At 42.0% G+C, this 22,018-nt stretch overlaps 1 protein-coding gene and 1 long non-coding RNA gene across 5 annotated transcripts in view; one reads left to right on the top strand and one right to left on the bottom strand.

Annotated features, from left to right (window-relative positions):
* The first annotated feature begins 8,442 nt into the window (after positions 1 to 8,442).
* LOC129640389 (uncharacterized) overlaps positions 8,443 to 22,018 on the top strand; it is a 33,788-nt gene continuing 20,212 nt past the window's right edge. For 2 of the 4 annotated variants that reach the window (XR_008708775.1, XR_008708776.1), the window contains exon 1: positions 18,490 to 18,677. This is a non-coding gene — a long non-coding RNA (uncharacterized LOC129640389). Of the gene's footprint in view, positions 8,686 to 18,489; positions 18,678 to 20,888; positions 20,953 to 22,018 lie in introns of those variants that run through there. The other 2 variants (XR_008708778.1, XR_008708777.1) reach the window with 2 other exon arrangements.
* Positions 19,401 to 20,108, bottom strand: LOC129640388 (endoribonuclease YbeY-like). The gene has a single exon (XM_055565680.1). It carries the CDS (start codon positions 20,075 to 20,077, stop codon positions 19,583 to 19,585), a length of 495 nt encoding a protein of 164 aa, XP_055421655.1. The 5' UTR covers positions 20,078 to 20,108; the 3' UTR covers positions 19,401 to 19,582.

A 22,018-nucleotide genomic window follows, 5' to 3' on the forward strand; every position in this document is an offset into this window, starting at 1 on the left:
CATTTCCTTGAGGGCTGTGAAAACTTTCTGTGGAATTTTTTCAAACTATGAGTTCTGGAAGTATAAGGGCTTCTAGAGGTTGGGAAGACGCTGAGTTACAAATCAGGGGAAGACAGAATCCTATTTCCAGTATCACATTCTCCCTATACTTTTAAGGCTGCAGTAATAGTAAGAGCCCTCACATCCTGTTCTGGTGTGGGGCATGAAGCAGTATGAAAACTGGGGAGTGAATCAATATTGTCTGCCAGTGAACATTCAGTTGAGGACCGTTCTCAGCCTCAATGGGCGCTCTCTCTCTCTCTCTTTCTCTCTCTAGTGATCCTGGGAGTCAGTTTTAAACTCTCTCAAACCAACACCAAATGCAAGCACTTAGGCCACAGACACTTGTTTCACGTTCATCTCTGGTTCCAGTCTATAGCTAAATCTATCTTTTATTGTGATATTTCTAGGCTTAGAACACTTCTTTCTTCTTGAGAGAAATAATGAAGGTATTCAAGAGTGGGATAGCCACGGTGTTTCTTCCCACTTGCAGTCTGAGCCTCTAACTGCTAGATTGTGATTGTCAACTCATTTGGCATCACAAATGACAGATGTCCTAGATCCACATAGATCTGGGCTTGTTTTCTTCAATTGCAGAGATTCACCCTATCATTCTCAGGCCACCTACAACAGACCACCAGCAATCTAGGAAATTAGGAGCAACATCAGTTTCGTTTTGGACTTATTTAAAACGGACAGGAGAAAACAAAAATTCACCTGTGGGATATTATAACTGGATGAGGGGTGTCCTCACCACATCAGGGAATGGCAAGAGCTGAGTATAATTTACTTAATCCAAGAATAATAACAGATGGGATCTGAGTTCCATTAGTCCAAGGGTAATTTTTCTAGAAGATGGATCCCAGGTGGTTGCTACAGCTAGGTGAATAGGGTGATACATTTATTGTCTGAATATAAGGCACACAGAGGAAGGAGCTTAGCAAGCTACAGTCCTTGGGGTTGCAAAGAGTTGGGCATGACTGAGCGACTGAGCAAGGCACAGAGGGAAGCTGGGGAATAGATCATTCAAAGATTCTAGTCTTGTAACTTATCCTCAGGAAAGAAACCAAAGCTGGTTAATTTGCAATTAATAAACAGGCTGTGAATTCTAACTGAATTTTCTGATCTGATTTGCCAATATTAACGCATTGTTTTTAAAAAATCTTAATTTTAGAGTCCTGATTGTCTTATATAAAAATGTACTCTGAAGGGATCCCTGTGGAGATGACTAGGTAGTTGTTGGATATAGACATTAGACTGAAATGGAATTTTGACTTATCCTTTACAATCGAAATTTGGTATAATTGATTTCTTTGAGATTCTGAGTTAGTTTTATATCTCCACATGGAGGAGATAGAAATCCTAATCTTAAACAGGGAAAGATGGCTCTATTCAATCCTGCTCACCATTTAAGGGGAAATATATATGTATACACAAACACACATATTGTATGTGTATCAGCTCTGCTTCAACTCAAGCTAAAGAAAAAGCCCAGAAATGTGCAAAGATATTCCCTTTAACTCACTCAACCAGAGAAGATAAAAAACAGAAACATGGTGGCTGTCCCACCCGTGAATACTCACATCATCTCTCTCAAGAAAAATGAAGTGTTCTCAACTTCGATATGTGACAAAAAGAAGTTTGGTTCAGCTGTAGGATGGGACATGTATTCACAAGCGGATACATTACCATTGAGCCGCCTGGATTGATAGTATGTGCACATGATGAAATATGGTAAAAAGTCAATTTCTCTCCCATGCTCGTGTCTCATTCTACCCAGAAGACATTGCTGTTTTTACATTTCTGTGTATCCTTCCAGAGATACTCTCTGCAAATGAAGTACACATTATAATGTTATGATCACGTACAAGCCAGTCACTCTTTTAAACTTTCTATAAATATGACTTTATTTATCCCTCCATTGTTTATTTCCCGTCTATGTTTCCAGCTCTAGTGCAGGATGCTTGCCTAGAAAATTCCATGGATAGAGGAGCCTGGTGGGCTACCGTCCATGGGGTCACAAAGAGGTGGACACAGCTGAGCACACATGCACAGTGCAGTGTGGAACAAGAAGCGCTGATGGGAGTTGGAACCTGTTTGGTGTTTTGTTTATATTCTCAGGTCGAGTGAGTTAAGGGAACATCTTTACACACTTCTGGGCTTTTTCTTTAGCTTGAGGTGAAGCAGAGCTGAAAGAAGTTCTTCTGAGGATTGTTTGAAGCCACTGTACTAGATTATCTTGAAAGGTCCCTGGGTTATTTTCTTACAGCAGCTATAACAAATTAACATGAACCTAGTGGCTTAAAATAATACACATTCATTCTGTTTTAGCCCCAGAGGTCAAGTACAAAATCAACATTACTGGGTCCAAACCAAGGTTTTAGCAAGGCCACTGTCCATTTGGCAGGCTTTCACTAGGGGAGATTACTTAAGTTGCCTTTTCTACATCTAGAGTTGCATTCTTATAGTCCTTGCCTTGTGATACATTCGTCCATCATCCAAACCAGCAACATAGCAACTTGCTTCAGTCATAATACCGCCCTCCTTCGTCTGTGTCAAATGTCCTTCTCCTTTCCTCTTCATAAGGATATATTATTACAATTTGGGCTCACCAAGCTAGTCTCCTGGTGGCTCAGATGGTAAAGATTCTACCTACAATGCAGGAGACCTGGGTTTGATCCCCGGGTCGGGAAGATCCCCTGGAGAAGGGAATGGCTACCCAGTTCCGTATTCTTTCCTGGAGAGTTCCATGGTCAGAGGAGCCTGGCGGGATATACTCTATGGGATCACAAAGAGTCGGACAGGACTGAGTGAATAGCACTTTCACTTTTTGCTTTCAAGATAGTCACAAGATCCTTAACTTAATCACATCTGCAAAGTCCCTTTTGCCAAATCAAATAACATTCACAGATTTCAGGCACTAGGGCATGGATATCCTTAGAGGGCATTGTTCAGCAGACAACAGTCTGTCTTCTGACCCCGTCAAAGGTTCATATCCATCCTTCATGCAAAACACATTCATTTCATCCCAATATTCCCCAAAGTGTCAACGTATTACATATCAAGTCCAGAATCTCACCTGTAAATCATTTAATCAAATATGTGAGAAATGGTATGATTCTCCCTGTGGAAAAATTTTCTCCATCAGTGGGTCTGTAAACTAGTGAAAAAGTTAACCTCTTCCCAAATTACAGTAGCGGGATAGTTATAGGATAATAGTTACAGACATTCCCACTCCAAATGGGAGAAAATAAAGAAAAGAGTTATTGGCTCCAAGCAATCTTGAAATCCAACCAGGTAAACTCCACCAGGGTACAAGGCCTGGAAATCATCTTCTGTTTCTGGAGATTCTGGCCTTTGCCCCTGAAGGTCTATACTTCACATCAAAGATTCTATACTCAGAATCATCCTTCCATTTTTTTCTACACGATACTACATGTTTGCAGCTGAGTACTTTTTTATCAATTTGTTTCCTGCATGTAGGTTTTTGGGAATCTAACACCCTTTTTAATTTGTATGCTGAAAATTTGCTTATAAAGCATGTCCTCAATATTTTTTTTAAATAACTCACCATTCTTTGTAGGAGATTTTTTTGGATGGATAGACAAGATCTTCTTAACTTCACTTTAATTTTTTAAAATAAATTTTAGCATAGTTGAAAGCTTTTTCAGAGTCATGTAGCTAGTTTTTAATTCCTTTGATGATACCCGTACCATGCCTCCAATGTACACAACCCACCTACTTGGTGCTGAAGAAAATGAGGAAGATGAGATCCTGCTGCAGGCCTGGATACAGAGCTGTCGGAAATGGTAGTGTGTAAGGTCCAGGCAGAATCACTGGAAAGGAGTGACCTCTGAGGAGAGAAGGGACTTAACAAGAACAGAATTAAGAAACTAGTGTCTTTTTGTTTTTTTATTTTTATTTTTTTGGACCCATCCTGCAGCATGTGGGATCTTAGTTCCCCAACCAGGAATCCAACCCAGGACCTGCTGCATTGGAAGTACAGAGTCTTAACCACTGAACAGCCAGGGAAATCCCACAAAGAGAATTAAGTCCGAGGCATTTTCTATGGTGTCTTCTTTAAACCAAATAAGCACTCGGTTATTCTTAAGTTGTATCATTTTTATGCTTAAAAATCAATGAGAACTCCCCTGGTTGTCCAATGGTTAGGACTCAGCGTTTTCCCTTCCCTGGGCTAGGTTCAGTCTCTGGTTGGTGAACTAAGACCCTGCAAGGCAAGCAGCACAGTCCTCAACACCCCTTGCCAAATAATCAATGAATAAGTTTAAACAATTTCTGTACTACCAAAAGAAGGAAAAGTATTAGAAGTAAATATTATAGACTTTATGCTAATATGCTTGACCAAAGAATACTTTTACTAATCAGTAGAGAAGCGGTTGCTATTACCCACTCGCTACTACTGATTGGATGGTTTAGTGAGGCCCTGGGATGGGCCCGCCAGGGTCTGCCCAAAGCCCTGGCTGAGCATTAAGACAGAGGATATGACTATTTACATAGGTGAACCTGCAGAACCACATTCTGACAGCATGTGGTCCACTGGAGAAGGGAATGGCAAAACACTTCAGTATTCTTGTCTTGAGAACCCCATGAACAGTATGAAAAGGCAAAAAGAACACTGAAAAATGAACTCCCCAGGTTGGTAGGTCCCCAATATGACACTGGGGATCAGTGGAGAAATAAGCCCAGAAAGAATGAAGGGATGGAGCCAAAGCAACACCAACAACCAAAAACAACACGCAGGTGTGGATGTGACTGGTGATGGAAGCAAGGTCTGATGCTGTAAAGAGCAATATTGCATCAGTTCAGTTCAGTTCAGTCAGTCAGTCGTGTCTGACTCTTTGCGACCCCATGAATCGCAGCACGACAGGCCTCCCTGTCCATCACCAACTCCCGGAATTCACTCAGACTCACGTCCATTGAGTCAGTGATGCCATCCAGCCATCTCATCCTCTGTCGTCCCCCTCTCCTCCTTCCCCCAATCCCTCCCAGCATCAGAGTTTTTTCCAATGAGTCAACTCTTCGCATGAGGTGGCCAAAGTACTGGAGTTTCAGCTTTAGCATCAGTCCTTCCAAAGAAATCCCAGGGCTGATCTCCTTCAGAATGGAGTGGTTGGATCTCCTTGCAGTCCAAGGGACTCTCAAGAGTCTTCTCCAGCATCACAGTTCAAAAGCATCAATTCTTCGGCGCTCAGCCTTCTTCACAGTCCAACTCTCACATCCATACATGACCACAGGAAAAACCACAGCCTTGAATAGATGGACCTTTGTTGGCAAAGGAATGTCTCTGTTTTGAATATGCTCTCTAGGTTGGTCATAACTTTCCTTCCAAGGAGTAAGCATCTTTTAATTTCATGGCTTCAGTCACCATCTGCAGTGATTTTGGAGCCCAGAAAAATAAAGTCTGACAGTGTTTCCACTGTTTCCACATCTATTTCCCATGAAGTGATGGAACTGGATGCCATGATCTTCGTTTTCTGAATGTTGAGCTTTAAGCCAACTTTTTCACTCTCCTCTTTCACTTTCATCAAGAGGCTTTTTAGTTCCTCTTCACTTTCTGCCATAAGGGTGGTGTCATCTGCATATCTGAGGTTATTGATATTTCTCCCTGCAATCTTGATTCCAGCTTGTGCTTCTTCCAGCCCAGCGTTTCTCATGATGTACTCTGCATATAAGTTAAATAAGCAGGCTGACAATATACAGCCTTGACGTACTCCTTGTCCTATTTGGAACCAGTCTGTTGTTCCATGTCCAGTTCTAACTGGTGCTTCCTGACCTGCATACAGGTTTCTCAAGAGGCAGATCAGGTGGTCTGGTATTCCCATGTCTTGAAGAATTTTCCACAGTTTATTGTGATCCACACAGTCAAAGGCTTTGGCATAGTCAATAAAGCAGAAATAGATGTTTTTCTGGAACTCTCTTGCTTTTTCAATGATCCAGCAGATGTTGACAATTTGGTCTCTGGTTCCTCTGCCTTTTCTAAAACCAGCTTGAACAGGAAGTTCACAGTTCACATATTGCTGAAGCCTGGCTTGGAGAATTTGGAGCATTACTTTACTAGCATGTGAGATGAGTGCAATTCTGTGGTAGTTTGAGCATTCTTTGGCATTGCCGTTCTTTGGGATTGGAATGAACACTGACCTTTTCCAGTCCTGTGGCCACTGCTGAGTTTTCCAAATTTGCTGGCATATTGAGTGCAGCACTTTCACAGCATCACCTTTCAGGATTTGAAAGAGCTCAACTGAAATTCCATCACCTCCACTTGCTTTGTTCGTAGTGATGCTTTCTAAGGCCCACTTGACTTCACATTCCAGAATGTCTGGCTCTAGGTCAGTGATCACACCATCGTGATTATCTGGGTCGTGAAGATCTTTTTTGTACAGTTCTTCTATGTATTCTTGCCATCTCTTCTTAATATCTTCTGCTTCTGTTAGGTCCATACCATTTCTGTCCTTTATCGAACCCGTCTTTGCATGAAATGTTCCCTTGGTATCTCTAATTTTCCTGAAGAGATCTCTAGTCTTTCCCATTCTGTTGTTTTCCTCTATTTCTTTGCATTGATCGCTGAGGATGGCTTTCTTATCTCTCCTTGCTATTCTTTGGAACTTTGCATTCAGATGCTTATATCTTTCCTTTGCTCCTTTGCTTTTCACTTCTCTTCTTTTCACAGCTATTTGCAAGACCTCCCCAGACAGCCATTTTGCTTTTTTGCGTTTCTTTTCCATGGAGATGGTCTTGATCCCTGTCTCCTGTCCCATGTCGTGAACCTCTGTCCATAGTTCATCAGGCACTCTATCAGATCTAGGCCCTTAAATCTATTTCTCATTTCCACTGTATAATCATAAGGGATTTGATTTAGGTCATACTTGAATGGTCTACTGATTTTCCCTACTTTCTTCAATTTCAGTCTGAATTTGGCAATAAGGAGTTCATGATCTGAGCCACAGTCAGCTCCCGGTCTTGTTTTTGCTGACTGTATAGAGCTTCTCTATCTTTGGCTGCAAAGAATATAATCAATCTGATTTCAGTGTTGACCATCTGGTGATGTCCATGTGTAGAGTCTTCTCTTGTGTTGTTGGAAGAGGGTGTTTGCTATGACCAGTGCGTTCTCTTGGCAAAACTCTATTAGTCTTTGCCCTACTTCATTCTGTATTCCAAGGCCAAATTTGCCTGTTACTCCAGGTGTTTCTTGACTTCCTACTTTTGCATTCCAGTCCCCTATAACGAAAAGGACATCTTTTTTGGGTGTTAGTTCTAAAAGGTCTTGTAGGTCTTCATAGAACTGTTCGACTTCAGCTTCTTCAGTGTTACCGGTTGGGGCATAGACTTGGATTACTGTGATATTGAATGGTTTGCCTTGGAAACGAACAGAGATCATTCTGTCGTTTTTGAGATTGCATCCAAGTACTGCATTTCGGACTCTTTTGTTGACCATGATGGTTACTCCATTTCTTCTGAGGGATTTCTGCCCCCAGTAGTAGATATAATGGTCATCTGAGTTAAATTCACCCATTCCAGTCCATTTTAGTTCGCTGATTCCTAGAATGTCGACGTTCCCTCTTGCCATCTCCTGTTTGACTACTTCCAATTTGCCTTGATTCATGGACCTAACGTTCCAGGTCCCTGTGCAATTGGGACTTGCTCTTTACAGCATCGGACCTTGCTTCTATCACCAGTCACATCCACAATGGGATATTGTTTTTGCTTTGGCTCCATCCCTTCATTCTTTCTGGAGTTATTTCTCCACTGATCTCCAGTAGCATATTGGGCACGTACTGACCCAGGGAGTACCCCTTTCAGTATCCTATCATTTTGCCTTTTCATACTGTTTATGAGGTTCTCAAGGCAACAATACTGAAGTGGTTTGCCATTCCCTTCTCCAGTGGACCACATTCTGTCAGACCTCTCCACCATGACCTGCCTGTCTTGGGTGGCCCCACATGGCATGGCTTAGTTTCATTGCGTTAGACAAGGCTGTGGTCCATGTGATTAGATTGACTAGCTTTCTGTGTTATGGTTTCAGTGTGTCTGCCCTCTGATGCCCTCTTGCAACACCTACCATCTTACTTGAGTTTCTCTTACCTTGGACGTGGGGTATCTCCTCACCACCGCCCCTCCTGACCTTGAACGTGAAGTATCTCCTCTTGGCCCTCCTGCAACTGTGCAGCCACCGCTCCTTGGACCTGGGGTTGCTCCTCCCAGCCGCCGCCCCTAACTTTGGGCGTGGGTTAGCTCCTCTTGGCAGCTCCTGCACTGTAGCAGCCTGGCACTCTTTGCCGCCGCCCCTGACCTCCGACGTGGGGTAGCTCCTCGCAGCCACGTTTCTGGGAATAGAATTTGCTTTTTATTCCATCTAAAACTTGATAATAGACAGATTGTCCCTAGTACTCACTCTTAGAGAAGTTAGATAGCTTGCAGTTATAATCCTTTCTCTTCGATTTGAGATAAAAAACATTGCCTCAAGGACCTGAGAGTCATGTATGTGAAGTGCAAAAATTCAGGGAGATAACCTTCCCTCTTGTTCCCAGTCCCTGTGGGAGGATAAGGGCCTAACTTCAGTGAGCACCGTGTTTCAATTTACACCACTGCTTCCTGTCAGAATACAAGAGAAGATTGTCTTTCTTCCAGGTAAGTGAAAGTCTTAACTGGCACAGTTGTGTCTGACTCTTGCGACCCCATGGACTGACAGGTTCCTCCAGCCATGGAATTCTCCGGGCAAGAATACTGGAGTGGTAGTCATTCCCTTCTCCAGGGGATCGTCCCAACCCGAGCATCGAACTCAGGTCTCCCACATTGCAGGCAGATTCTTTACCATCTGAGCCACCAGGGAAGCCCCACATAAGTGCTAATTAACAAACCAAGTAGTTGCATCATAGGAACTAACCACCCACCCCACCCCCATCCAAACATCCCCCAGCGCCTTTCCCTTAGCATACTCCCATCTGTAAAAATGTCTCCATCCTTCTTTTCAGGGATTCAAGTTCATTTCACACTGGACAATTTACAAGTTCAGTTCACGCTGGACTCTCTTCCTATGTGTTGTTGTTCAGTTGCTCAGTCTGTGTCCAAAGCCTTGTTTGCCTTTGATACCTCTCAGGATAAATATTTGGAGAGAGGGGAGGTCACTGGGGTGGAGAGTGTTGGAAATCTTGGGATTCATAATTGGATAAGGGAGGGGCAGAGAAACCACTTTTACCTTTGAATCCTCACATGAACCATTCAGGGTAGATTGTATTATTCTCGTTGAAGTTTCTTGAGGCTTGATTTATAGCCAAGAGTATTCTGGAATGTTCCAGCCACAGTTGTTATGTGCAGTGTTCTACTCTGAATTAATTTTGTCACTCATGTTGTTCAAAACTTCCCCATCTAACTGATTTTTTTTGTCTGTTTTACTTGTAATTCAGTGAGCTGTTAAATACCTCACTGTAACTGTTTATTTCTCCATTTACTTCTGTCAATTTTTGCTGCATGTATTTTGACTCCTACGATAAGTGGTGCATAAATTTAGAATTCCTTTATTAGTTATTCTTATAAAATAAAACCTTTTATAACTATGGAATGTTTACCTTCTCTACAGTATATTTTCCTTAAAGTTTTTCTCTCTTATTAATGTGTTTATGACAATTTGATGTCTTTTATTACTTTTGGATGTTTCCCAATTGTGATCCCTTCAAATACTTCTCTATTCTTCTCTTTCTTGAACTCTAATTAAATGACTATTAGATTTAGACACCACCTCCCTTTTAACTCTCATCTACTCTCTTTTGGTACTTTCCATCATTCTGTCTCTCCAGGTTACATTCTGTACATTTTTTTCAGACCTATGTTTCATTTTTCTAATTCTTCTTTCAAGTAGGAAAATAATCTTTGAGCTCTGAACTACAACACCAAATATTCAAGGTATATTTTATTACGCCTCTAGAGTATTAATGGGAGATAAGGGTTCAAGATGTTAAGTGAATGTCCTCAGATGACCCAGCATGACAAAGGCATAGCTCAAACTAACATCATAGATCAGATCCTCAACCCAAGTCCTTTCCAATATACTTGCTTTCTCCTGGGCTGTGGATCCTCCCAATCTCTCATATCCCAGAAAGTAAACTATAGTGAGGTCTTCCAACATTTTTAGAGCTGTGCGATACTTCATTCTAGATTATAAAAGTTGGTGAGTCTGCTTCATTAGTCATGATATTTTCCTAGGACTTTGTTCTGGCATTTGGAGAAATTATGTATTATTCCCAAATCAGATTACAATGATCAAGGTATTTCATTTCCAAGAAGAGAAAACCCCAGGATGTTTACTCAGAGAAGTATGGGAATTGCTGAGAACAGTTTTGATATACATCTTTCATCCCACCAGGAGCAAGGTGGACACACAGCAATGAGTGATGTCCACATGGGCCCCTCAGTACGACTGCAACATGTCAGCAAGCAGACAAAAATACTGGTGTGGATTGTCATTCCCTTCTCCAGGGGATCTTCCCAACCCAGGGATCAAACCCGGGTCTCCTGAATCACAAGCAGATTCTTTCTGAGATTTCACATATCATACAATTCACATATCATACAATTCACCCAAACTGTACAATTCATTTGTCTTTAGTATATTCACAGATTTGTGCAACCACCATCATAGACAATTTTAGAAGTCTTTCATCATTTCAAGAAGAAACACCTAACCCTTGAGCCCTCTGTCACCCCATTACTCCTACCCCTTAAGCCTTAAGCAACTAGGAAACTACTTTATAGATTTCCCTATTTTGGATTTTTTTAATTAATTATTTTAATTGGAGGCAAATTACTTTACAATATTGTGGTGGTTTTTGCCATACACTGACATGAATCAGCCACAGGTGTACATGTGTCTCCCCCAGCCTGAACCCGCCTCGCACCTCCCTGCCCATCTCATCCCTCTGGGTAGTCCCAGTGCACCGACTTTGAGTGCCCTGTTTCATGATCCAAACTTAGACTGCTCATCTATCTTACATATGGTAATATACATGTTTCAGTGCTATTCTCTCAAATTATCCCACCCTCGCCTTCTCCCACAGAGTCCAAAAGTCTTTTCTTTATATCTCTGTCTCTTTTGCTGTATCGCATATAGTGTTGTTGTTACCACCTTTCTAAATTCCATATATATGTATTAATATACTGTATTGGTGTTTTTATTTCTGTCTTACTTCACTCTGTATAATAGGCTCTGGTTTCATCCACCTCATTAAAACTGACTCAAATGCATTCTTTTTAATAGCTGAGTAATATTCCATTGTGTATATGTACCACAACTTTCTTATCCATTCATCTGCCGAAGGACCTCTAGGTGGCTTCCATGTCCAAGCTATTGTAAACAGTGCTTTGATGAACATTGGGGTACACATGTCTCTTTCAATTCTGGTTTCTTCAGTGTGTATGCCCAGCAGCGGGATTGCTGGGTCGTGAAACTTCATAACATGTGACCTTTTTTGACTGGCTTCTTTCACTAAGCATAATGTTTTAATGTTGATTCATGTTGTAGGATATATCAGTAAAACATTTGTTTTTGTTTCTGAATAATAGTCTGTAGTGTGGTTATACCTCAGTTTGTTTATCTGTCAGTCAGTGGATGGACAATTGGACTATTTCCACTTTGGGCTATTATGAATAATGCTGCCACAAAATTTAATCTATAATTTTTGTGTGAATATGTTTTCATTTCTTAAACCTAGAGTGGAATTGCTGGATTGTATGGTAACTCTATTTATTCATTTCAGTAACTTGCAGGCTGTTTTTACAAAGTGACTGCACCATTTTATATTCCCACCAGAAGTGAATGAGAGTTCCAGTTTCTCCATATCCTCACTAATGTTTTGTGTTACCTGACTTTTTCATACCAGCTACGTTTGAAGTGCATTTCAAGTGGTATCACATTATGGTTTTGATTTAAATTTCCCCAATGACTAAGGATGTTGAGCATCCCATTGCCCATTTTTATATGTTCCTTAGAAAAATGTCTATTTAGCTCATTTGCCCAGTTTTAAAAATTGAGCTGTTTGTCTTTTTATTACTGAGTTTCAAGTGTTCCTTACATATTAAGGACACAAGTCTCTTATCAGATATATGATTTGCAAATAGTTCCCTCTATTCTGTGGGTGCAGTTTTCACTTTCTGGGTGACACCTTTTGAAGCAGAAAAGCCTCATTTTTATAAAATCCTTCATGTCTATTATATATGTTCTTGCTCCTGCTTTTGTTGACATATTGACAAATTCTTTGCAAAACCCAAGATCATCAAGATTTACTCCTAGGGGCTCCCCAGTGGCTCACTGGTAAAGAATCCACCTGCCAATGCAGGAGACACAGGTTCAATCCCTGATCCGAGAAGATCACACATGCTGTGGAGCAACTAAGCCCATGCGCAACAACTATGGATGGAGCCTGTGCTCAAGAGCCCATGTGCCCTAGAGCCTGTGCTCCTCAAGAAGAAAAGGCACTGCAATGAGAAGCCAGCACACCACAACTAGAGGAAAGCCTGTGCAGCAAAGAACACCCAGCACAGATAAAAATAAATAAACAAATTTTTTTTAAAAAAGATTTACTCCTATGTTTTCTTCTAGGAATTTTGTGGTTTTAGATTTCACACTTACTTTTTCTGATTCATTTGCTGTCAGTTTTTGTACATGGTGTGAGACAAAATTCTAACTCTGTTCTTTTACATGTGATTCTTTAGTTATCCCAGCAGCATTTGCAGAAAAGGCTATTCTTTTTTTCCCATTGAATGTCCTTGAAACCCTTGTCAAAAATTCGTTGACTAAAGATGCTTGGTTTTGTTTCTGGACTCTCCATTCTACTCTGTTCAGCTGTATGTACATCCCCATGGCAGTCTCACAGTATCTTCATTATCATTGCTTTGTGGTAAGCTTTGGAATAGTAAGCTTTGGAATAGAGAACTGGGAAATAATCTTTGAAATAAAAATCTCTCCCTTTATCTTTTTGTAAGTTTAACTAATCTGAGTTCCTTGTAATTCCATATGTATGCATTTTTAAATCAGTTTGTACATTTCTACAAAGCAATCTGTTGTGTTTCTGATAGATACTGCATTATATCTGTAGATCAATTTGGAGAGTATTGCCATTGTAATAATATTTAGTGTTCTGTACCATGATCAGGGGATATTTTCCCATTTATTTAGATCTTATTTAATTAATTCCAAAAATATTTTGTGTTTTTCAGATATGGATTTTGTGATTTTTTTGTTAAATTAACTCATAAGTATTTTATTTTTGATACCATTGTAAATAGAAATGTGCTTTGAATTTCATTTCATATTGTTCATTGCAAGTGGTAGAAAGACAAGTGGCTTCTATATCCTGATCTTATATTGAAAAATCAGCAAATTTAAAGTAGTGGAAGATCAGTTTCTTCTCTGGGACTTATTGTATTTCTTTTCAGTAAAAGTATTTAAACATTTTCAGATGCAGTAAGCCAAATAAGCTAGGATGTGATTAATTTTAAGACAATAATCAGATGTATTAAATCTTTCTAGTATAAAAGTATCACATCTTCACAAAACTAGGAGAAAAGGATTTTCATTTACACACTCACAGACACTCAGAGGGCTCACAGGTTTGGCTCTGCAATCCGACCAAGAAGTCTAATGCAAAATCAGACACAAATACATATACAAACAAACTCTGCAGGAAAAAAGTAATAATTATTGAAAGGTGATGACAGAGAATGGATACTTGGTCTTTCTACTTTTTCATATAGAAACTTTCTGTGCTGTTCTGTGCAACCCCATAGACAGCAGCCCACCAGATTCCCCCGTCCCTGGGATTCTCCAGGCAAAAATACTGGAGTAGGCTGCCATTTCCTTCTCCAATGCATGAAAGTGAAAAGTGAAAGTGAAGTTGCTCAGTCGTGTCCAACACCTAGCGACCCCATGGACTGCAGCCTATCAGGCTCCTCCATCCATGGGATTTTCCAGGCAAGAGTACTGGAGTGGGGTGCCATTGCCTTCTCTAAGGCACTGAAGAAGCCTCCAACTGAGAATCACCAACAATGACAGACACAAAGCTGTAAGAAAAGTTGACTCCTGTAACCAAAGGTCTATGAAAAGGGTAGTCTGAACACAGAAAACGTGTTTGGTAATACTGCAACTCCTCTCCAGACAAACACCAGTGGAAACCCTCACCCTAAACTCTGAAGTTTCAGAGGCCAGGAAGGGTGTTAATCTTCTGTCCTGCTTCTCTAAAATCAGTGATGACCCTTCAATTCACCTGTCAGGGTAACGTCAGAGGGGTCCAGCGGCAAGTCAGATCTCCACCTCCTCTCAACAACAGTAAACTGAATGAGACAGTGCGGATGTGACTAGTAAGCACTCCGTTCATTCTCATTTCTGGTGCCTCTGTTGCCAGTGGTTAGCTGAACCTCCATATCCACCTGGCATTCGTGAAGTGGTGTGAGATAGGGCTACTCAATACTCTGGTTTCTCCCTCACCCCTCTTTGTGTTCTGAGCTCTCTTGAGAGCTGAACTTCACCCCCACCCATCATCCAAACCAAATCCAGTATTGGGAGGCAGAGTTGCTTAGCACTCAGCTTTCTCCTTTTCCCCTTGATGTCTCAGAGACCAGAGACAAGCTAGCCAAGCTTCATCTGCCAACCCTACAGCCACTCACAAATTGTTCGGTCTCCCATTCCCATCCCCCTTCCCCAGGGTCAGCAGTGCATAGAGAGGAACTGAGCTTATACTCCCATTCTGAGGCTACAAAAGGGTTGTGAATTGGTGCCTCTCATTGACTGGGACGTTATCCATGGCTGGAGTGGGTGGTCTGCTACCACTGCGGCAGCATGAGTCAGCAATCCACTTTTGCTAAGGTGGAATCAGAGCAGGAATCTGAAGATACAGCCCACACCATTGTGTGTTATACCCAAGTATCATACAAAAATACAGATGAATAGGGTCCAGAATCTTAGAATGTGGTATTCAAAATGCCCAGGGTATGATAGAGATCACAAAACACAGATTCAAGAAAATCACAGCTTGAATACTAAAAGACATTCTACAGATGTAAACATTGATGTGAATAATGTTGAAATAATGACAAGAAGTTTGAAGTGATCATCCTAAAAGTAATTATCAAGTAGTTACAAATTCTTTTAAAACAAATGAAAAATTTGAAAATCTCAACAAAGAAGTGGAAGATAAAGAAACAAGTGGAAATTATAGAAAATAAAAATAGTGCATTTCTTACTGAAACGGCACAGATCCTGGGAGATGTATTTCAGACAGAAAAGTGGGCTTCTTCTACCTTGCTTTCTATCTTATTATCCACTGAACAATATTACATTTGCAGTACAGAGGAAGATACCATAGAATGTCATTCATACATTTACTGAAATTGAAAAATGAAGTCACACTTTTACTTATAAACTATAATTCTATTAACAATTGAGAATTTTCAGTGAGAACTACCTTTCCAATTGTTCAGTCATATGCTGAACATTTTTCATAAAACGAGTGAACTATACTTGTAGTACCAAGATTTAGAAAAAGGATATCTAAAACACATCTATTTGGTATATCTGCAATATTCTAGAAATTACATCCATTGCAAATTAAAAATATGAGAAGCCAGTTTTCAAAATTCTTATAGGGGATATGAGAGGGAAATAATTACCCTGAGGTAATTAATGAGGGAAATAAATCCCCTTTTGAGAAAATTCTGTTGTTCTTACTTTCACCCAGGAGTGGTCCACCTAGAGGAGGATGTTAAGTGCATTTTCATTGCAATCTGCCCAGTTTGGGGCATCTCAATTGGACCCTCAGTTGTTTTCTGCTCAGGATTCTGTGGGCAGAACCTGACATCAGGCTGGGCTAATGTCTGTTCCTCTTAGCAAGGGAGAACAAGCTTTTTCATTATCCTGGCATGGGGTTCTTTAGAAATTTGTCTGGACACTGGAAGCACATCAACAAATCATTGCCCATTAAAAAATGATACTGGGTTTGAGATGACTTAAATACTTAGACTTTTCTTAAACTCCTCATGGGAAACAGTATTGACAGGCATTATTCCTCTTTTCAACTGAAGCAAAATCTAAAGCACAGTGTACTTTAAGGTGACTTTGTGGAAATTGCAAAATATATTTAAGCAATAGAGCCTAGGTAAAAGTCTAGACCTCTTGACCTTCAATTCTCATAGCATACAGTCAATGGTCAGGATCATAAACATCCTTTTATCAACACTCTGAAGTGTTCTGCTAAGCCCTATGTGTTATCTGAATGGAAGCCTGTCAACAGTCAAGAAGTGACATCAATTGCCATTCTCCTTTTGAAGATGGATAATTAAATCTTGGAAGAGTTAATGTGCCAGGCCAAGGACATGGAGCTTATGGTACTACTAAGAGGTAAAGCCATGAAACCAGGGATCCAGTCTTAGGATATTTAATGCCATTACACCCATCTACTGAAAGATGATATTATAGGGCAAAAATTCAAACATTCATGGCTGGTTTACTTCTTTATCACAATTAAAGGGTATAAGAAAGAAATGTTGAAGAAAGTAAACAGAAAAAAGCAAAAACTAAACTAAAGCAGAGAAAAAACAACAACAACAAATCAAAGAAACAAAACCTACTCAGAAAAGCTATGATCAAATGCTAAGTGTCAGGAAGAAAAGTAAGCCTTGGCTGATAAGGTGAGCAGAGACGTGAACTCAGTAAGGATGGTGGTTATAGGAACATCTGTGGGCAGGTTGTTACAGGAAAATACATAATGGTATGAGAACAGGTTTGGTGAGCTAGGGTTAGAGGCACAAAAAAAGAGGCTAGAGTAGCTGGAGAACAATTCATTGAAAAAATATTGAAGTATGCATCCTACCGGAGAAGGCAATGGCACCCCACTCCAGTACTCTCGCCTGGAAAACCCCATGGACGGAGGGGCCTGGTGGGCTGCAGTCCATGGGGTCGCTAGGAGTCGGACACGACTGAGCGACTTCGCTTTATTTTTTCACTTTCATGCATTGGAGAAGGAAATGACAACCCACTCCAGTGTTCTTGCCTGGAGAATCCCAGGGACGGGGGAGCCTGGTGGGCTACCGTCTATGGGGTCGCACAGAGTCAGACACGACTGAAGCGACTTAGCAGCAGCAGCAGCAGCATGCATCCTACCAGGCTTTACTACAAGGATATGTTAATGAACAAATAAAGATCCCTGCCCTCCAGGAATTTAAATTTTTCCACCAGAGGGAGATGGCGAATTTACAAAATAGCAGATAAATAAAATGTGTTGTATTCCGAAAGGTGATAAACAATTGGGAAGAGAATAGGAAACATACGAAAACAGTGGAATCCGGGTTTCAGGGAGAAGGTTGGAAACAAATACCCTGAGCGATCCTTGCAGTTGATAGGCGTGTTATTAAAGGGGCGGCATTTTTCTCCTTCCCCGGAGGAGGGCGTGCCCATGCACTGCAGTATTCTTGCCTGGAGAACTCTCTGGACAGAAGGGCCTGGCGGGCTACAGTTCATGGGATCACTGTAGCCACCTTTGTAAGGCACAGTCAGACGTGACTGAAGTGACTTAACTTGCACACAGTTTTCTCCTTTATGCTGCTTTTGTCAATTGTCAATGTCAGTGGTGTGCTGGTTTTACTGCACAGAGGCCAGAATACATTTTCCCTATCTTTGGTGTGGACTCGACCCCTCATGTAACATAGGAGTGCCCCCGTGGACACTTAAGTCTGACAGCTTTTTTTAATCAAATGCTAAGTCTGGTAGCTCAGAGGTTAAAGCTTCTGCCTGCAGTGCGGGAGACCTGGGTTCGATCCCTGGGTTGGGAAGATCCCCTGGAGAAGGAAATGGCAACCCACTCCAGTATTCTTGCCTGGAGAATTCCATGGACGGAGGAGCCTGGCGGGCTACAGTCCATGGGGTCGCAAAGAGTCGGACACAACTGAGCGACTGAACCGAACTGGACTGAACCGAAGTCGCCCGCCAGGCGGTAGCCTGAAGCCTGCCAGGCTTCTCTGTCCATGGGATTCTCCAGGCATGAATACTGGTTACTGTGCCCTCCTCCAGGGGATTTTCCTGACCCAGTGATGGAACCTGCAACTCTGCAGTCTCCTGCATTGGCAGGCAGGTTCTTTACACTAGAGCCACCTGGGAAACCCCCTTTTCATCAAGGGGCCAATCGTTTTGAAGTTCAGTCTCTGTTGCGAAAGCCCATCGATGTGGACATCAGTTCTCTGGGTTTGAGTCCTGGCCTGGCAGAAACCCTGGCCAGGCGGTGCCTAGGCCACAGGGAAAGACGTTGTGCTGGGCTTCCCAGCCAACTGGTTCTAGAGGTGCGGAGCCTATGCCTGATTGGAACCCTCTCACCGATAAGCCTCTTTGCCTTCAGCCCCTGTGGGTGGGTCTGGAATCTGGCCCCACCTCCCAGTACAGAGCTGATTGAGTGAGCTGGTGGCACCTGACCTGAGCTGCGCCAATCCAAGTCCTCTTCTGTGGCGGTTTAACTTGGAGCGGCAACCGTTAAGACGCCAGTCACCTCCAGCACTGCTTCTTGTTGGCAGCAAGAGGGAGGAACGTGCTTCCACTGCTGGGGTCTTGGACGTCTCAACTGTTTTGCAACTCTTATTTTAGTCAGGTAAGGCACAACAGTATTCTTTCTATAAATTACATCTCTACTGATATAAATGAAAGTACCTAGGACCAAAGTTCGGGGATTAATAAGAAAAGAGATCTAATGGATTGTGCGCCGGCCCACAATCCTGTCCATCCACTGGGCACCTCTCTTTCCTAACCTGTGATTCGCTTCAATTGTGTGGCTAACCATGTCATGCTCTCTTTAAAATCCATCAATCAAAAAGAAAGAAAGAAATCCCTCGGTCAGCCTTGTGCTTCTTTAAAGAATCGTTATTTCTTTGCATCTGATTATTTTTGTGGTTCGTATTGATAGGCCAAACTTTAAATTCTAAGTGTTGAAGTGCATATTTGTATATGTGTGTGGAGGTGTATACCTATGTATCTATATCTATCTATCTATATGCTGTGCTAGGTTGCACATTCTTGGCCAACTCTGTGACCCTATGGACGGTGGCCTGCCAGCCTCCTCTGTCCATGGGATCCTCCAGGCAAGACTACTAGAGTTGATTGCCATTTCCTTCTCCAGGGATATTCCCTACCCAGGAATCGAACCCAGATCTCCTGCATTGTAGGCAGATTCTTTACCGCCTGAGTCACCAGAAGCAGAGAAATACTAATCTATGCCCTGGAAATGGTTGCACTCTCATTTATTTTTAATGGGCTCTCTAAACAGGAAATGGCAATCCACTCCAGTACTCTTTTTTTTTTTTTTTTTTTTTTTTTTTGAGGGCTGAGAACTATTTTATTTACAGCACTGGAAATAGCACACTGGCTGTGTCCTAAACAAAGGAAGGACTGGAAGTTGCCCCACAGGGCAGCAATGGCCACCGAGACCCTCGGTTTGGGGGCGCCCTGATCTCTGGGGCTTCCAGCCACAGATCTTCCAGCCACAGTGCGTCACCTCCGTCAGAAGAGGCCTCTGCTCAGGGGCTGCAGCCTGGTCCCCATGTGCTTGTTCAGCTCCTGGAGAACCTGCTTCTCCTTCTGGTACATCTTCTGCCATTCGGCCTCCGTGCTGTGTGTGAAGCCCAGCAGGTGACAGAGCCCATGGGTGGCAGTCTCAGTCAGGATGTCATAGTAATCTTCATCTTCCTTGCACTGCTGGAGGATAAACTCCACACCCAGGAAAATGTCTCCTAAATTATAGTCATCTGGAAAGTCGGGCTGGGGGATTTCACCTGCTTTCAGATTCTCGTGAAACGGGAAGGAGAGCACGTCGGTCGGGGTGTCTTGGTCTCGGTAGATCCTGTTCATCTGCTGAATCTTCCGGTTGTCGACGCAGACAACACCCAGGTCGAAGGCCCGCACGCCCAGGGCCCCGCGCACCGCCTGCAGCCTCTGGCGCAGTAGCGCGCGCCGCAGGGGCACCGCCCGCTGCAGATTGCGCAGCGCCAGGCTCATCTCGACTTCGGGCCGGTGAATCGTAAAGCCCGCGGAAGTCCACTCCAGTACTCTTGCCTGGAGAATCCCATGGACAGAGGAGCCTGGTGGCCTACAGTCCATGGGATCACAAAGAGTTGGACACGGAATGAGCAACTAACACTCTCACTTTCAAACCAGTTTGAAATAGTTTTTTAATGGATGATACAGCACGAGAATTTATTCATCTTTATATCCATCCTCCTAACTGTATTTCATTTGATTAAACTATTATTAAACAGTGGGATTTATAGCATAACCGTGGGGCTTCCCCTGTGGCTCAGCTGATAAAGAACCCGCCTGCCAATGCAGGAGAGGTAAGAGACTCGGGTTCTATCCCTGGGTTGAGATGATCCCCTGGAGGAGAGCATGGCAACCCACTCCAGCATTCTTGCATAGAAAATCCAATGGACAGAAGAGCCTGGCAGATTTCGGTTCATAGAATGGAAAAGAGTCAGAGAAGATGGAAGCAATTTAGGCCGCAGATAGAATTATGGTTCTTTTCAGGAGTGAATCTTTAAAAACAAGGGGTTTTTTTGAAATAATTTTATGCCCACAGAAAGGTTTCAAAAAAACAGTATAGAAAGCCCTCACACAAATTTCCCTAATGTTAACATCTTACATATGCATAGAAAAATTAAGAAAATTAAAAATTAATATTGATGCAGTAATGTTAACTAATTTACCTACTTTATTTGAATTTCACCATTTATCATAGTAATCTCCTTTTTCTGTCCCAGCATCCCATTCTGGATACCACATTTGGCCATCACTTCTCTTTAGTCTCCTCCAGGCTGAGAATTCCTCAAGCTTTCTGGGCCTTTCCCAGCAGTGACTCTTTTGAAAATACTGGTCAGGTATTTTATAGAATGTCTATCAATTGGGTTTGTCTGCTATTTTCTTAGGATTAGGTGGAAGTTACACATTTTTGGCAATAATACCTGTTTTATTCTCCTCTCCTTCATCCTAATGGTGATGGAGTGATTTCCACCGTAGGGATCTGGGGGTGGCTGCTGAACACACACCCCTGACACTGGATAGGCACTACCCACAGCAGCTTCTCAGTAACACTGATTCACTGCCTGGGGGTGGAGGACACTACTGGTCAGGTCAAGCCTCAGGGGAGTCATGCTCTGGAAGAGAGTGAACAAGCAGGGCTGTGGGACGCCATCTGTAGTAATAAGAGGAGGAGATAACTCTTGGTTCCCATGGAGGATGTGATTAGCTTGTTTGAATACTTCTGTGGGCTGGTGGAGAATTGAAACCTGATAGTCAGGGGCACACCGACACTGCGGCTGGTTCCTATCATAAGGCTGCTTTGGGGCTAGGGGAGTTCTTGCTGGGAGCCACACAGAGGGATAGCATTCTTCCTAGACTTTTAGTCACTACTTTTAAAATTCATCTGTTGATTTTGCCTACACAAATTATGACTGAAAGGTGACATTCTATTTCCTTATTCCTACCATATTTGTTCATTGGAATTCTGTAGAGCTGTGTTTTCTCCCTCGTTTATTTATAAATTTTCTAATTATAAAATTATTTTATGAAATATATTTCTAATTATCAAATCAAGTGATCAAATTATTTATGTCAATAACTTTGTTATATTGTGACATAATCAAATTATATCCTTATTTAGTTTCTTGCATTTTTCTGGCTTTGGTGATTAGGAACTCCTTTTGAGGGGTTTGTACTCTTTCAGCATGACCTGGTCCTTTTCTGTGTACTTCCTTGCTGGTGTTATACGGTATTCCGATTCGTCTTGTGTTTCTCTTTCCCCACCATGGCCCTGAAATCAAAACACTTCTGCAAAAACCCATGTTTCCTTTCCTTGGAAAATAACATTTAGTAACTGATATCTCCCTGTGTGTTCATTGCTACTGGGATTTCATTGCAGCTAGGTCCTCCTTCTTCATTCACAAA

This window comes from Bubalus kerabau, chromosome X, assembly GCF_029407905.1.
Source record: "Bubalus kerabau isolate K-KA32 ecotype Philippines breed swamp buffalo chromosome X, PCC_UOA_SB_1v2, whole genome shotgun sequence".
In the NCBI taxonomy this organism is placed as follows: Eukaryota; Metazoa; Chordata; class Mammalia; order Artiodactyla; family Bovidae; genus Bubalus; species Bubalus kerabau.